Source organism: Halyomorpha halys, unplaced genomic scaffold (assembly GCF_000696795.3).
Source record: "Halyomorpha halys isolate HHAL.00 unplaced genomic scaffold, Hhal_1.1 Scaffold291.1, whole genome shotgun sequence".
NCBI lineage: Eukaryota > Metazoa > Arthropoda > Insecta > Hemiptera > Pentatomidae > Halyomorpha > Halyomorpha halys.
In genome coordinates, this window is record NW_027109101.1 from 515,283 (window position 1) to 532,840 (window position 17,558).

At 30.1% G+C, this 17,558-nt stretch overlaps 2 protein-coding genes across 5 annotated transcripts; one reads left to right on the forward strand and one right to left on the reverse strand.

The window, feature by feature from the left end:
• Positions 1–1,859: 1,859 nt before the first annotated feature.
• Tcs4 (Threonyl-carbamoyl synthesis 4) lies at positions 1,860–12,434 on the reverse strand. 4 transcript variants are annotated; one of them, XM_014420781.3, is made up of 9 exons: positions 12,175–12,434; positions 11,596–11,787; positions 11,273–11,531; positions 11,051–11,179; positions 9,116–9,320; positions 8,408–8,556; positions 6,775–6,983; positions 2,821–2,987; positions 1,860–2,013 (listed from the first exon to the last, which is right to left on the reverse strand). In XM_014420781.3, exons 1-8 carry the CDS (start codon positions 12,417–12,419, stop codon positions 2,864–2,866), a joined length of 1,512 nt encoding a protein of 503 aa, XP_014276267.1. In that variant the 5' UTR covers positions 12,420–12,434; the 3' UTR covers positions 1,860–2,013; positions 2,821–2,863. The 4 variants fall into 4 exon arrangements, with proteins under 4 accessions (XP_014276267.1, XP_014276266.1, XP_014276268.1 ...); XM_014420780.2 differs by lacking the exon at positions 1,860–2,013 and having other exon boundaries at positions 2,757–2,987; XM_014420782.3 differs by lacking the exons at positions 1,860–2,013; positions 12,175–12,434 and adding an exon at positions 11,871–12,029 and having other exon boundaries at positions 2,757–2,987.
• A 747-nt stretch (positions 12,435–13,181) lies between these two features.
• Vps28 (vacuolar protein sorting 28) lies at positions 13,182–15,639 on the forward strand. Its single transcript, XM_014420790.3, has 5 exons — positions 13,182–13,317; positions 13,403–13,466; positions 14,303–14,498; positions 14,925–15,026; positions 15,117–15,639. The coding sequence occupies exons 1-5, from the start codon at positions 13,305–13,307 to the stop codon at positions 15,381–15,383; spliced, it is 642 nt and encodes a 213-aa protein (XP_014276276.1). The 5' UTR covers positions 13,182–13,304; the 3' UTR covers positions 15,384–15,639.
• Positions 15,640–17,558: the final 1,919 nt, after the last annotated feature.

The window sequence follows — 17,558 nt, forward strand, 5'->3', positions numbered from 1 at the left end:
AAAAATTGTTTTTTATTCTGTTAAAAAATGTTTTGATGAGAAAATGTTTTAGATTGAGATTTATATATCGATAGCCTAAGAAGTGATACTTTGTTTCTCCATGACAAAGACTTTACACTAGACATCAAAAATAGTTTTAAGATACAGTTTATCTAAAAATTATCATGACTCAAGAGGAACATTAAAATACAATATTTTTCAGTAATCTTATGCTATAATTAATAAAGTAGTTAAAATAACTAATTGGAAGATTATTTTAGTTCATGTAAAGTTATTAAGTTTCAATTCTTAGGCATCGATTGTTGTTTATTAAGATAGCTTAGTACTAAGATATTTAAAACAGACTATTATGATAAATTCAGATTTTAGTCTGGCTAAACTTCCAATTTGATTGGTTGGTATCAGTCTTCTTAAATGCTTTAATATTTGTTATGAGTATTTGATAATTATATTGAATAATATTTTTAAAGTAAATTATATTCCTATTATGATACAGTATTGAAGCAATCCTTATCTTGCCAAGTATCTGAATAGTTCTGTTATTTTAAATGTGATATAACAATTAGTTATACTGTATCTTAATTAGAACTGATCACTTAGTGACGTATTTAAAGAAATAAAATGAGATTATCTGTGCCTTAAGACAAATGTCGAAACCACTTAGAAGACATTAGTTTAAGGTTTTAGTGAAAATTCACAAAAAGTCAAATGGTTTGTGCCTCAATTACAATAATACTGAGGGAACGACTGCCAGTTCCTTGCCAACATCAACAGTTCCTAGGTCTACGTGGCATTTATTAATGTGTACCTCAGAAAAGCTTTTAACATTTTGAATTATTTTTATTATATAAAACTTAGTAGAAAAGTTAGATTAATAATATATTAAGAAATATATATATATATTTATATCTTTTAACGGAATGTATATAATCTATATTTGAAAGTATTATATATTTTATAAATTAATTGTGTGTCAAAATATTATAATGTCAAACATTTGTTATACATATTTTTTATATTTATGTAACCCATTAGATAGATTTATTTAAAAAATTTTATTAATATAATTTTTTACTTTATATACATACATCACTTCCAGCATTTGGAAATAAATATTTGTTATACTTTTAAATTTTTGATATTACTAAAACCCTCTATCTTTTCACCCATAATATGTTTACAATATTTGTACCTACTTTAAAAACATGATGAGTAGGTATATGTATAAGTAAACTGATGAACTGAATAAAATATAAAGTTTAAGTTGAAAAACATAATAACCAAAAATTTTTAAAAAAAGTTTGTTTTTTTACAAAAAGTGTTTTTAAATTTTCTAAAAGAAAACAGTCTTTTCTAAAGTAGGCACTAGCCTTATTGCATTATACATCATAAGAAGTATGATTACGGCCACATACCTTAGGAAGTTTTCCTTTTTCTCTTTAGAGATGAAATGGATTTGAGGGCTCAGCAGCCTGTGACCGACTGCCGAGCCCAGCGGCTAGAATACTTTTGGATGATAATTATGTTTGTTTTTCTTTTTATACATAATTTTATTTTGGATTTCCCATCATTCTTTTTCATCTGTACTTAGGACCGAAATAGGTGAATTTAAAAACTATTTTTTTTTTTAATTATTAGAAAATTATTATTGCAAAATTATTTTAAAACTTTTTTTTTAAATAAAGTTCTAATTCTATCTATTCCTAACAAATATATATATATATATACTTTTTAGGATATAAATTAAAATAGAAAATGATTTGCAAATAAAAGTATAGTTATAATTTTTATAAAACAATTTTTTTAAATATTTCCATTTTTTTAAATTATTTTTAAAAATAAATTTTTTGCTTAACTCCTCCATTGAGGACCTATACAGCCCCAGAGTGGGAATGTCAAGGTTGATTTCTCGGGGTCGCTGCGAAATAAATTTGACCAGCCCAGGTGGGAATCGAACCTTCTGAACCAAGCATTCTAGGACCCTCGCCCCAGCCCGCTCAGCTATCAGGTCCCCTAAAAAAATAAATACCTAATTAAGGATTCATTATTCTCTAATATTCCTAATTTCTAACCAAAAATAAGTTATTATTTTCATATGTTATTTACGACTTACAGCAATGATTATGTTACGAGTTATAATATTTATTCAACAAATAACTGAATGTTCTTCAATTTGTTTAATTATAAAAAATTACCTAATTCCTTTCTTTAATAAATTAATTAGATACTTGAGACCCACAAGACATCACTAGGAACAGAGCTGATAAATCAGTGAACAGGGCTCAAGTGCTAAACAGGTCAAGCAGACAGATCAGCTCATAGGCCACCAGGATCACTGTGCTTAGAACTGATATATCAGCTTATAGGCCATGAGAATCATCCTTCTCGAGCTGATAAAGTCAAGAGTCACAAAGGGTTAAACTGTTGCTAAACTGTTCCCTTACGTAATATAGTAATATGGCCTAAAGCCTTTCTTGATTTATGGCTCGACTAACACAAAAGCATTTTTCAAATCCGACTGGTAATTCTTGTAATTAACACATTAAAAAAAAAAAACTATTTAGCTCTATATATAAGTATAATTTTATAAAAAGATATTGGGTTTCCATAGGAACTTGCACAGACAATTTTAGACTGTAAATTTGTTGATCTTTTTACCCTCATACAAATGAGTAAATACTTCTTAAAAACAATCTGCAAAATTTATAATCATATAAATGTTACTAAACAATATTTAAGGTTATTTATTAACTTCATTCATTTAATAAATTATTTATTTATTAAATTAAACATTTGGAAGAAATAAAATATAGTACAAACATTATTCACTAATAACTTTAGCAGTAACATAGATCTAATTAGTTCAGATGGAGCCTTGGCTAAGCCCAGATGAAGAAATGTTCTCAAATACATCGTTCAAAGGAACCCATTTACACTTGATGCTGGCTCTAGCAACCTCTGCCCGAATGTCCTCTCCCAACTCAGCTCTGCGAAAAATAACAAAAATAAGACTTGACTTAATTAATCTTTTCAAAAACAAAATCATTCCTAAAATGTTGATGAGATGCATCTAAACAAAACCAGAAAAATTAGGACATTTGAATGTTGAATAACCACAAGTATATAAATAAATTGTAAGAATGTTTTAATAATAAATTTTAGAATACACAATTATAAGATTATTATGATATATATCATAGAAAAAATTCTGATGTATTACTCATCACAAAACTTTCACTTACCACAATGTCTTAGAGTTTTATCAAATGTTTCCATTCATAGGAAAGTGAAAGTAAAAACTGACTATTGTTATAAAAATTTAGGAGACACAAAAACATTTAATTCAGTTTGTTTCTGTGTTTTTAGTCACTTTCATTACATTCTACAACTTTATATTCTAAAAAGAGCAGTAGACTGGTACCTCACGAACTTACTCCTTTGTGATGAGCTAAGAGGTTGAAATTTGTGAAAATTTATTGAAAAACCCTTCTGGTATGAGATTTTACTGGAAGATTGTCACCTGTAATGAAAAGTTGGTTTACTTGCAAAATCTGAGTACCCATGAGTAATGGCTAGGTTGCAGTCAAACTGTTTTCCAGTTGCTGCAAGGGGGCAATTTGAAAAAACAATTTATGCCTTGAGTTTTTTTTTTAATTTTGAGGTGTTATTCAACACAAATTTCTTTCTGATGGATGCTCTATGAATTCTGAACTCTACTGGGAACAACTTGAAAGATTGTACATGAAGTTGTCAGAGCGTTATCCTGCTTTGATCAACCAAAAAGGAGTTTTATTCCAAGATAATGCTCATCCTCACACATCCCGTCCAACCAAAGAAAAGTTGAAAGAACTTCATTGGTTCAAACTCCTGCCTCATCCACCATATAGTCCAGACCTTTTTTTTATACACCCCATTATTTTGTATACCATAGGACTTCCATTATTATACTAAGTATGAGAGATGGTTAGTTAACTCAAATAAACCAAATTAAAGGTACTTTAGAAAAAGCTATTATGAAAATTTACTATCTTGTAGCAACCTTGCTACCATCTGTTGGTCACTGCTAAAGCTGTCTTTTGACCATTACCAACTGACACAACACTACTTAGCTGCTGCAACGAGACCTACTACAGTCGTCAGCCAAATATCATACATTAAAATGTTGATTTCTCGTAAATACTTACAAATTAACAACCATGTTATATATTGTAATATTCCTAAACGTATTATTTGAATTAATACAGATTACAATAGAATCTTCTGATCCACTGAATATGTTTAACACAGAGCATCTCTCGATGGCATTTAATAACCCCAGAGAGATAAATTAGCTTAACTTGATAAACTGAAGTGTCAATTTCACCTTCAGAGAACCACTTCCTTAGGATGGAGTGAGTAACAATATAAATAGTAGATCACTACATTCTAGTGCTAATTTCGGAAATGTATATAGGATTTTTATTGCACTATAACTTCTCTGGATCTCTCCCTCCTAAACCTTTTCTTCCTTTCATAAGGACCTACAGATAGCTCCTGTAGTTCTTGCTATCCCCTTTGCGACTGAAGGCTAGTTCCCTAAGGAATGGAGTTCACTTCCTTTAAGGATCTACAGCTAGTTCCTGTAAGACTTGTAATTCCCTTCACAACCGTAGACTGGTTCCCTACAGAGTGAATTTTCCAATGTGACAATATTTACAGTTGATCCCATAAAATTCATCCTGTTAATCCATTTCCTAGCCAACTACCTTAACCTAACTGAACACGCATTGTCGAGGCCTTTTACATAGAGCAACTTACATCTTTAAATGGATTTAGAACTAGCTGATTAAACATAACAACCTCAACAAGCTTACATTAAATACTACTCAAGAGTACATTGGTATTAAGTTTAATCCAAATCTTTACACCCGTTTTTGAGAAAATCATAAAAAAAAAAAAAAAAAAAAAAAAGAGCAAATTAAATGAAATAAAGAGGAACTTCTGATCAATTGATTTAGCAAAAAAGTTACTTTTTACACCTCAGAAACATATCTAACTTAAATACATAATTTCAGTTTCATATAACTTTTCATTTTTGAGATAGACTGATCATATAAACACAGAACTTTTTTTTTTGCAAGATTTGGTAATTTGGAATCAGGGGATGGCTTACTTGAAACATGGTTGTTCAGGGAACCCTCCCCGCCCATTGTGTCTCTAGAGTGCTGCTCCACTCAACTTGGCCAAGTTGAAAACGAGAGAAGCGACTAGACGATCTGCTATCTTTACTTTTACAAGTTAAAGGAATTCCCTTTCATCAGCCAAATGGAGTAGAAAAGACCAGAGATCTGCTGGCCTTCTGGGAGGCAGAGAGAAGAATAGGCAAGCAAAATTAGCAATAGTACCATCATCCAACAATATTCTCATGACAGCAAGAAGAAATGTGATCATTGTATGTAATAGTTTAATGTATATTTATTTATTATATAGTCCAACCTATGTAAATTTCAATAGTGTTAAAATATATTTTTGGTCACAATATACAGTCCACTCATTAAACTTCAGAACCAGTTTTATAATCATCAATAACTCTCATATCATATCATACTCTGGCTTTACCAAGACTGCAGTCATTGAACAATGGCCATATTCAAGATTTCTCATGATTGTAATATTCCCTTCTCCCTAATTAACAATAAGTTTCATATATAAGTAAATGGAAGTAAAAATACAGTATTTAAAAAATTAAATTGAAAAAACTTAAAATGAATTATGGATGAGTTAATAAGTAGTTGAGGAAGTATATATCAAACTTTAATGTATTTTATTCCATGATTAACGATGATAATAATAATAATAGACTCCTCCAAAAAAGTCCCTTCAAGCTCTATTGGTATGAATCAATTGTTACAGACTATAATTTGCGTCATAATAGAACCGGTATAGATTTAAGGAAAAAAAAGCAGAACTTATTGACATCGGGATCTATCCACCAGTGGGTTAATACCAAAATCAACATTGGCAGGCATGGATAGTTCAAAATTGCCTACTGATGTGCTAAGAGAGGCTCAACAGTCAGTTCTCTTAGGCACAGCAGGTATTTTCCGAAAATTGTTAAATATTTGAAAAAAAAAATAATAAGGTGGTTGAACTTCTGGTATTCCACCTCAGATACTCAACCCGCAATAGTGAAAAAAAAAACAGATAATAATATTGAAACCAGTGGTTCAAGAGCTATAACACAAATAACCTCAGTCAACGTTAGTTCTTTCACTTCACAGAACCCTATATAAGCCAATTTCGGTCAACGTTTCAGACTTTTACAAGTTGGTTTTATTTTTTAAAATAATTATTTCAACAACTTAACAGGTCTATTTAAGTAACTAAGATGCTATTAATTTAATTGTATTTACAAGGACACCTCACTTAATTCCATGTAATATAGTATAACTATCTCTTTCTTTTCCTCCAATAGCTATCTAAATTCTAAAGTAAATTCATTATTCCATATTCCAAATATATTACAATATTATCTACTTTGGCTAATCATAAGGCATTTCAATTTTCAGGATAATAAACAAAAACTTGGTAACTGTTTTACAACAGAGAAATAACAAATATTTCCTACCACGAAATTTTGTTAAAAAGGCAATAATAATTTTTTTTTTCATTTTTCTATTTCTGATCTTTCCACTAAAATAAGAACAAGTCACCATCATATTGTTGTTTATATAAAGCCAGAACAAAAATAAGTATACAAAGAGGTTGATGTGCTGAGTATTGTAGATAACTTACTTTCCCTGGAAATCTACTGAAGCCAGCTGTCCATGAGGCACTATTCCTGCATTGGCAATCCACCTCTCAGCTCCATTCCACGCTATCATCACTCCATTGTCAGTACAGAGGTGCGGTGGCGGAACATGGAGGCTATAACCACTCTCTTGGCACACCTTCCACAATGCTGCCTTTATAGCTTTGTTGGCTGCCACACCACCGGATACCACCTGCAAAACACCAAATAGCCGTTCTTCCAATACATTTTGAAATAATTAAATAAGTAATAATAAATTCAAGGGTACAAACATAATTCATTAATATAAGTAATAAAAACCAAACATAAAATAATTTTTTAAAAGAAAAAAATGTTTTCAACATACAAAAACAAGGAGGTGAATCAATCTGATGTAAAGAGGTGTTTAATTCTGATCTTTCCCGGGGTACAATGTTGGAGATGAATTAATTATAATTTATTTGTATCGCTGTTATAAATAATGTGGACTGTATTTGAATGGGTAAAAAATAAATTAATCATGGTGAAATAAGGAGATCTATCTCTATTCTTAAAATGATTTATAACACATATGTACAATATGGGTTAGTTGTTAGTTAAATAAATTTTGACTATTTATTTAAAAGGGGCAACACACAATAATAGATAATATTGTAGTTTACTTGGTGTTTGATTGCTGATGGACTATTGAGGTTTTAATGGAACAAGAAGATTGGTTCCTCTCTTATGTTCTCCTCTCTCATTCTGCCTCCGTCTCCCTGCCTGGGTGCGGTGTAGAATCACTCACTTATCCTGAATGGTTGATCTCAGCCAGAAATGATGTGGATCTGTGTTCATTTTTGAACCTGTTCAGACCAATTGGGTCCAGAGACCCTCCTAATTCATGACTTGGCCAATAGATCTTCACATCCTATTCAAAAGATTCTTCCACAAACAAGGGGTCTTCAGTTAACCAATTAGCGGATGGCAACATAAAACGTCTGCAGGCAGGTTGGTGGTTAAGTCTCACCTTGAACCAACGATTGAAGTAAAATCAAGTATGGTCGGAAATTTTGATGGTAGGACCAACTTAAGTTGAAATTGGCTGAATTGGCCAGCCACATATTAAATATTAGTTCTTGAACATTTGACATGTTTAATTTAAGTTACATGAAAATTTTAGTTGTTTTTATTTTTACATTTTTATGATCACTATTTAATTTTAGTTGTTTTTATTTTTACATTTTTATGGTCACTATTCCTGATAATCATGATTTTTTTTGGAATTATACAAATTCTAGCTTGAGATGTTATAAACCATTTGGTATAAAGTCTGTTTTCTTTACAAAGCTAGCTTTCATCACACAACTCAGGTATTGGAAGTAATCGAAAAAGTAATGGCTCTTCATATGGACCAAAAAAAAAAAAAATTAAAGGAAACACTAAAAACAAATTATTATTAGACTAGTTAAAGCAACTCATGACCGGCTACATCTCCTAATTAAATTTTTTAAAAACTGATGTGCAACCAATTTGCTCAACTAGCTCTTTCTGTAGGCAGAAAGATCAACCAAGTCCCCTTAAAAGTTTTGTAATGAACCACAGTGTCATGGTTTAACCTCCCCACTCCTATCCTAAATAGTTAATTTGCTTACTTACTAGTGACTGCTTGTCATTAGGAATGATCTGACTCCATTGGCAGAAGGAAATTGCTCTTTGGATTCTGCGACACAGGTGTTTAGTAATGACAAACTGCGTACTGGCACATAGGTCATAAACTGATGGCAAAACTTGGTCCCCTTCAATGCCTGTAAAACAAAATTATGTTCATGCAGTAGTTAATGGGTTGTGTTGTGTTGGTATATAGTGTGTTGCGGATATAATAGTAGGAAATTAATTAATTTATTACTATAAAAAAAAAAAATACACTATGATTTTTTTTTTTAATATGATGACCTACCCCAACTATCCTAAGGTTAATAAAAGTAGTGGTTGAATAAGAAAAATTATTTACACGGAAAATGGAATAAATCACATCTTATTCACTTTTTAATCAATTTGGCATATCCCAGAATCAGAAAATGGTTATTTAAAAATATAAATGGAAGGGGTATGGTGAAGCATAGTCAACGTTATATAATTTTGTTAATCAAGTTTTGATTTAAAAGTTACATATAATTGAAATCTTACTAATTTTAATTAAAAGAACTAACTTTTTAAATAACTAATGAATGCTAAAGTTCATGAGATGTTTAAAAAAGAAAAAGATGTTCATATGAAACCCAGAGATCACAAGTGACAAATTGTTATCATTGGTTCAAGTCATTCACAAAATTATTATATTTAAGCACACTTAAAACTACATACTATATTTCTCTTCTTGCTCAACGATAAATTGACGAGCTGAGTTCTTTATCCCGGCAAAGCTGAAGTCACAATCCCTTTGATGTAAAAGAGGTTCTCCGAGTGGGAAAGCATTGTAGTTTCCTTTTTCCGAAAGTATCTCCATTGCCTTTCCACCAGACAACCCTTCCATCCCTTCTAAATTGAATACCTTAAGTCGCCTAGCTATCTGTCAACATATGAACAAAATTCTTCAAACAGAAAATATCAAAAAACCCATTTTAATAAACAGCAATGATCTCACTAACTTTTAACACAGCTTTCTCAAGATTATAACATAAATATAATTATAATCTTATCTAATATATCAGAATGATAATACTTCAAAGTATATATTAGTTATATAAAATATTCACCTTAATTAGATAATATTAAAACATGCTTTATGATTCACAGATAGCCATTAATTATAAATCATGAAAATTTAGCTACTTAACACTAGTGGGACTATCCTCCGAGCACTAATATTTCACTGAATGAAGGCGTGCTCTTCTAGTATCAAGTAAGATATATAAGTAAGTTTATCAATCATTAGCCAGCAAATTTCAGCTCTATAGTAATACCTCATAATTAGTTTATCCCCATCTTTTTAACATCTAATAAGTTAACTAATACTTAAAGCCAACTCTAGATGACACAGACATCTCCATCCTGGGATAAGACCTTCCTATCCCATGCAGTTAGTTACCACTTACCACTAGTTGGCTGCTACTTTTCTAGGTACTTATTTACTTATTGTTGCTGTCTATCAGAAATTCTCATTTACTGTACCACAGCACTTTAGTGTGGTGCGAGATTCATGATATGTGTCATTAATGCCAGGCAGAGGTCACTCCCAAAATAAAAATTATTTATTTTGTTTTAAATTTCTTCATCAATTGACATTACAATTTTTATTACACCATTTGAACTGATGAGTGCAGTAAAAAAGGAATAAACAATAGTTAAAAACTATTTATTTATCGATGTTTTGCTCCACTTTGTTTGGCTCCAAGGCTTCATCAGGTTATTTTAATATGTTATTTCTTTTTTTATGTATACTTTTTTACTATTAGAAGACAATTGTTTGTTTTATTTAAGTGTACCAATATCATTATTTTTTGTTATTAATTTTACTTTCATCTTTTATTAAGAAGCAATAAAATATTATTGCAAATATATATTGATTCTTATATATTTACTTTATTATTTTTTTCTTTTAATAACATTTTATATAGTTAGGGGTGTCATTTGTATGACTATACCCCCTCATAATCGACTGTTAAAAAATATATATAATATAAGTTATATCAACCATGTAAGGCCCACCAGGCCGATCTGGTATAAAAATAAAAAATAAAATCATATGTATAGTTATTGTTGAACATCTATATTTACATTCCTTTTTGTTCATTTTTATATAATTTTTCACTTATATTTACATAATTTTTAACCCCACCTTAGTTTACAATTTTGTCATCTTATTGTCCTACATTGCCAACATATCTTTAGCTCATTTGTATCTTTTTTACACTTGATGAAGACCTGCAAAGTGGAACAAAACGCCACCAAATAAATAGTTGTTAACTATTTTTGTTCCTTTTTTGACCGTGCCCTTGACCATCTCTTTCATATACTAATTTATATATTAATTAAAATGGAGAAAAAATATTAATATGAAACTGAACTATAAATATTTTTTCTTGTGGGTAGATGGTTAGGGATGCGGTTCTTATTTGTGGTCTTCACTGATCGCACTCTCAACGATCTTCTCACATATGGTGAACAACTAAATCATAATTATTTTTTCTTGAATTGATATTTGAGGGGATGAGAAACCTAGAGGTAGATTTGTAAATTTTGCCAACAAGTTTTTTTTTTCGATCAACATGCACTATATTTAATAAATCAAATAATTACCTTATCAAGAGCTTCTCCTGGAGCATCATCGTATGATTTGCCAAGGAGAAAAAATTTATCAACTGATTTTACAACAGCAATCAAACTGTGCCCACCTGAGACTAGAAGAACTAAAAATGGAAAATCTACCTAAAACAGGAATAACATAATAAAATTGCAATTTCTTAATTTTTAATAAAATAATTAATACATTAAGGGGGTTTACCCTTCATTAAATAAAACCTTTTCCAGCATTCTGATTGTCAGAGCATGAGCTTCCATATGATGGATTGGAATTAATGGTTTCTCATACTGAGAACATAACTTTTTAGCATACTCTACACCGACTGCTAATGATAATTGCAAACCAGGCTTGACAGTCACAGCAACTCCGTCTATTACAGACATGTCCATTGATGAGGACACTAATGCATCATTAACGACTTCTTCAATATGTTCTTTGTGCAAACGTTTTGCAATGGGTGGAATAATTCCACCTAATCTGGAAGCAAAATTCTTTTAGCACTTAGTTAGAACTATTACATTTCAATAGAACTGATACATACTCAGAATGCAATTTCTGTTGAGAGAATAGGGCTTCACCCAACAACTTTCCATCAGTGCTCACTATCCCACAACCTGTATCATCACAGCTTGTTTCAATTCCTAAAATATTACTGACATTCGTGTCAGTGCTAAACATCATCCATTTTTTAAGTTGGAATATAGTCTTCCTCGGAGTAAACTTAGAAAAAGACCTGCACATAGAAAAGGTCATCGTACAAGTAACTTGTACAAGGGTATTTGAAAGGACTTTCTACTATATAAAAATAAATATAACTTTTTAACAAATTGAAAACGCGCCACAAACTGTTCTGGAAAGTAGCATTTCAAAGAAACGCTATTATCACTTTAGATAGGTTAATCTTCCTTATCTATACTACATACAGTAGAGGTTACATGTTCCTACAGGTCTGTTCTGACAACCACTCCTGACTGTTCGGAACTGTACAGAGCATGCGTAGTACGGATTTGTCCCTCCCAAATCTTGTAATGCGTCTGCTTCGGAAAGTTCCGGACAGTCAGAACTGGATACTAGAATAGACCTTACAACTTCAAAAAAATAACAAAACTGGAAACAGTACCAGCAGTGCTGCCGATTCTCCCGACTAAAAAGTAAATGGTCAGCGTCGTGAAAATACTCGATAAAGACTCGCCACTTCACCCGCTCTGGAAGAATCGTTATAACTTTAACTGTATGATTGTTACTGTCATGATTGTACTGTCGTACTAGCTCTGGCGTGATAGTTGATAATATAAGGAATGTCTGTGAAGCAACAGTCACGTTATCTATCACATGTATACGCCTTGACAGTGAACAATCGTACATTTTCCGTTATTGTGGCGAAAGTGTTATTAGCCACGACTATGGTGTAACTTTGATAGTTAAAGTTACAATCAAGACTAGCATAACACTGTGTCTGGTGTGATCGTTAATAGTTCAAGTAATGTCATTGGACTAATAGTAGCATCAAGTACCACGTTTAACTGTAATGTGCATTAACCTTACTGAATGTAATGACGATGGGCGGGATAACATTGTTCTCATAAAAACTTAAAATTGGATCAGCCCCTAGCCCCCAAAATGATATATACGCTTTGAAAGTGAACTTCCGCAACATATCAACCTTATGTTAAGATTAACTTTAACTTTGATAGTTAAAGTCATGACAGCATTTACTGTCAAGACTAATATAACACTGTATCTGGTGTGATCGCTAATAGTTCAAGTAATGTCATTGGACTAATAGTAGCATCAAGTACCACGTTTAACTGTAATGTGCATTAACCTTACAAAATGTAATGACGATAGGTGGGAAAACACTGTTCTTATTTATTTACCCAAAAACTTTAAAATGGATCAGCCCCTGACTCCAAAAGGTGCCTGTGTTCTGAAATTCAAAATTTAATGAAAAATAATAACTTTTTTTTTTTCGGCCAAGACTCCCATTGGAGTCCTATACTGAAAATAATAAATTGTTAGAAATAGAAAAAGGGTCTTATGCAATCATTTGTTCATACAAAAAAAAAAAAAACAGTTAAAGTACTAGAGCGATACTTCACTACCTAAAATCTTCGTTTCTTATCAACTTCTACTTCTTTGGTTGAACTAGCAACCTCCCTTTAATTAAGTGACTCAGTTGTCAGATAAAGTTGTATGTTTGATATATTATCATATTTATTTAAAATTGGTTGAATCACTCTAATTATTAATATGGCTCTTTCTGGTATTACCATTTAAAATATATGATTTCCTTACGTTAATTATTAATAGATTCTGTTCACTCATTTTTTGTATGTTCGTTTTTTTAGATTCCAATAGACCTGAGTTATATGAAGAAATAAAATTATTCAGGAATGCTCGTGAGAGAGAAAAGTAAGTTATTAGATGAATTTTCAAATACATATTGATAATTTTTTAAGTTTATTCACCAATCGATTCAATTAAAAGTTAAAAGTTTCCTCTAAATCAGTAGTGATTACTAATTGTTGGTCTGTTTTTCAAAATTATCAGTACTTCTTACCAATACTTAGTACTATAATCATATCAGAAATAAATGGGTTTTCTTGAAAACTGACAAGTTATAAACAGATAAGTCTAATGTGTTAGAGCATCACTGTAATGCACTGGTTTGATTCTTACCTTATTCAACAGCAATAATGTATTATGGACAGTGACACTGATAATTCAAGTACGTAATGCTCAATATTATTTAATTATTTTTTATAATTAAGTAGAGCGAAAATTTGTATATTTTAAACGCTTAACATTTATTTAATTAATGTGAACTTTACTTGTAAATTTTTTTTATAATTTTAAAAAGAGAGATACATAATTATGTCATTAGATAGGCCAGGCAATCTAGGGTTTGTAGATTAATTATATGCCAGAAAGCTAGAAATGGTTTTGATTTGTTCATTAAGATGTGAAAAAAGTTTATTTTAGAAGAGTTTGCTCCAGTTTTCTGCTTGTACTTTTTGCGGGAGACTCTCAACATTTTCGGACTTTATTTTCACTTTTTTACTATTAACTACTAATCCAATGAATTTCTTGAAAATATTACACTTTTTTAAATTATAGTACATAGAATTCTATATAAAATGAGTTCTCTATTGAAATTCTAGTTGTTAGGTTGTTGTTCAGTATTTATTTATATTATTGTGACATCAGTTTATTGTTACTGAATTAAAATAATTAAAGATTACTTTCAGGTATGACAATATGGCAGACCTGTTTGCTGTTATCAACACTCTTCAGCAACTGGAAAAGGCTTATATAAGAGACTGTATTACAGCTACGGAATATACTGCTGCATGTTCAAAACTTCTTGTGCAATATAAAGTGGCCTTTAAGCAGGTGCAGAGTGACGAGTTCCAAACTATTGAGTCTTTTGTTACTAAGTATCGGGTAAGATAGCTCTTTACCTGTTTTAATTTTATTAGTTTATATGTTCTTAAAACCATATTTTGTCCACAAAAAATCTAAGTTCTTGTGACATTATAAATTAGAGTTATGATATTAAAGATTCAAATTGAATTCCTTCTTAGAACCTATGAATGAAAAATATTATAGAAGATATAACTTTAAGAATTTCTTCTTATGTGATGCTAAGTTCCACTTTGACTCAGGAACTCTTATAGCATTGATAACAACTATTCAATTATTTTAAAATTGAAAGATGGGCAGAGGCCACTTTCTAATTCCTGATCCATTTATATTATAGCTTATAATATATAATTCTGTCGTTATAACTCGTCAAAAAAGGAGAAACCAATTTTTCATTTCCCCCCCAAAAAAGAAAGAGTAATTAGTTTTTTATTTCATTTTTTTAAGTTGGACTGCCCTGCTGCATTGGAGAGGATCCGAGAAGATAGACCTATCACAATAAAGGACGATAAGGGAAATACAAGCAAATGTATTGCTGACATAGTGTCTGTAAGTATCTTCTTTCTATGATTAACCCCGTCATAATTTGATCTGATTCCTTATCAAAGCTATTTTGCTTCAATATTTCATTATTTTCAGTTATTTATCACCCTCATGGACAAGCTTCGCCTTGAGATTAAGGCTATGGACGAACTTCAGCCTGATTTACGTGATCTCTTTGATACAATGAACCGATTATCGCTATTACCTTCAAATTTTGAGGGGAAATCTAAAGTTGGTGATTGGTTGAGGACTTTAGACAGCATGCATGCCTCTGACGAGCTTACAGAGCAGCAAGTTAGACAGCTGATTTTTGACCTGGAGTCATCTTATAATGCTTTTAACAAGATTCTCCACAACACATAATTTCTTCTTATGTATGTTTATGTATATAAAACATGTTTATCATTTCTTTAGGTATATTTATTATAATAATTGTAACCTAATTTGAAAACAAAAATGTTATATTCAAATATATTTTATTTATTCCCCTATAAATATCTTGTTTATTATTTTTAAAAATGTGATTTTATTAGATATAGATTTCTATCAAAGAGCTGATAATGTAAAAATCTATTTATCTTAAACTTTGACCTGAATCAACTAAAAATTGTTAAACTTACTTTACAGTTATCAACATTATTGAAAATAGAATTATTAATGTGAATGACTGTTTATAGTTGTATTACAGGTTATAATTACATTCTAATTATCTTAAAGAAAATTTTAATTGTATTTTATTTTTTTGTAAACAATAAATATTTTTAAGTATTCAATGTTGGGTTATTCCATATTCTTTCATAAAATTTTATTTCATTATATAAAATAATATATCAAATCATAAAATTTGACAAAATTATGAATCTTGTATAGTGAAACTATTATTCCCATTGAAGATTTATATTAAATCAACTTGAGAGATATCTGTCTGCAATTAATTACTTCTTAGATTATTTTGATTTCTCCAGGGGAAGGTTTAAGTATGTTTTATAATTTATTACCACTCTTGATGTAACAAATTTATGTAGGATAAAGAAGGAAAAAAATTTACCTGATAGTACTATATATGGCTCATTTCCATAAATGAATGTCCTTTTAAAGAAATACAGGTTGATATCAAACTTAGTAAGTATTGTTAATTATTATGATCTTTGTTATTATAAAAATAAATGTTTAAGAAAAGTATAAATTAGTGTTTCATGTAGAAGAGTAAGTGGTGCTAAGAAGATTCAGGCTGCTCCTGAGATCACTAGATACAACTCTGGTGCAGTATCATTACAACCATTGAAGGATTATTGTCAAACCATTTTCTTTAAAGAAATATAAAATTATATAAATTTTTCAGAAACTATATCAAATTCATTAAAATGTTAAATTATATCATTCATGTTCTGGCCAAAATTTTAGAATTTTTTATCATTCATTTATAAGGTTTTTTTGAACTTAATGATTTTTAATTTTTGAAGAAATGGATGAATTTTATTTAATAATATTCAACAAAGTAATTTAGAAAAAAAATTTCTTTCATATTTGATAAACTTCCTGAACTAAGGGAATTCGATGATTAATTTTGATCTGATTTTTGCACAATGTGTGTATTATGGAATATATATATGTATATATAGTTGACTGTAAAAATTTAAATATAAGAAGATGGTCAGGGTTGCGGTCAATAAAAGAACAAATAGTTATAAATATTTGTTCTTTTTTTTTACCGCAACCCTAACCATCTTCTTATATTTGTATTATGGAATACTTCATCAATAAGTTTCATTACAGATTTTAGTTAGTTTCCTAAGTTTTTTTCATAGAAACCAGCTCGCAAATTTATATGAGAAAAAGTTGTTTGCCTATTACGCAAATGTTACTTGATATAGTACACAGGCTGGAAGTTCACAAAACTATTTCTATCCACCCTCCAAGAGATAAATTTGACAATTAATCTATAGTAATTTTTATATTAATTCCAATACCTCCGAAAAAAGAGGTTTATCATCTTTCTGAAATACCACTTATAGGATTGAAGAATTATTTCTTATATATTTGGCCATGTGTTATTGCCTGATTAATTTGATCTGAGAGTTCAGTAAAAGAAGTGATACCAGCTAAAAAGATGCAGAAATGTAAAAATTTTGTCTTGAGTTTGATATTGATATTGAGGATTTTTTTTAATTAATTAAGTTGATCAGGACTCTATAAAACATTACAAAAGTTTGTTTAAAAGTGTATTTTAGAGGTTTTTTTTGGACTCCCTAATATGAGGAATATCTAGAAATATTTTATAATTACTATACATCCTCTATCATAGGTATTTGGTATTATAGAGTGAGTATATAAATATTACTGCTTAAATTTTAATTTGTTTTACTTATTTCTAATTTAATATGTCAAAAATAACAACTTTACCCGTTTTAAGGGTATACTTTAGTATTCCAATATCCTTATTCAATATTCTAATCCCTTTAGCTTATTAAGTGCTGCTATCTATTGACTTCTTAAAGAACTCGAGCTTATCAAGAACTCCTATAGAGTGAACCACTT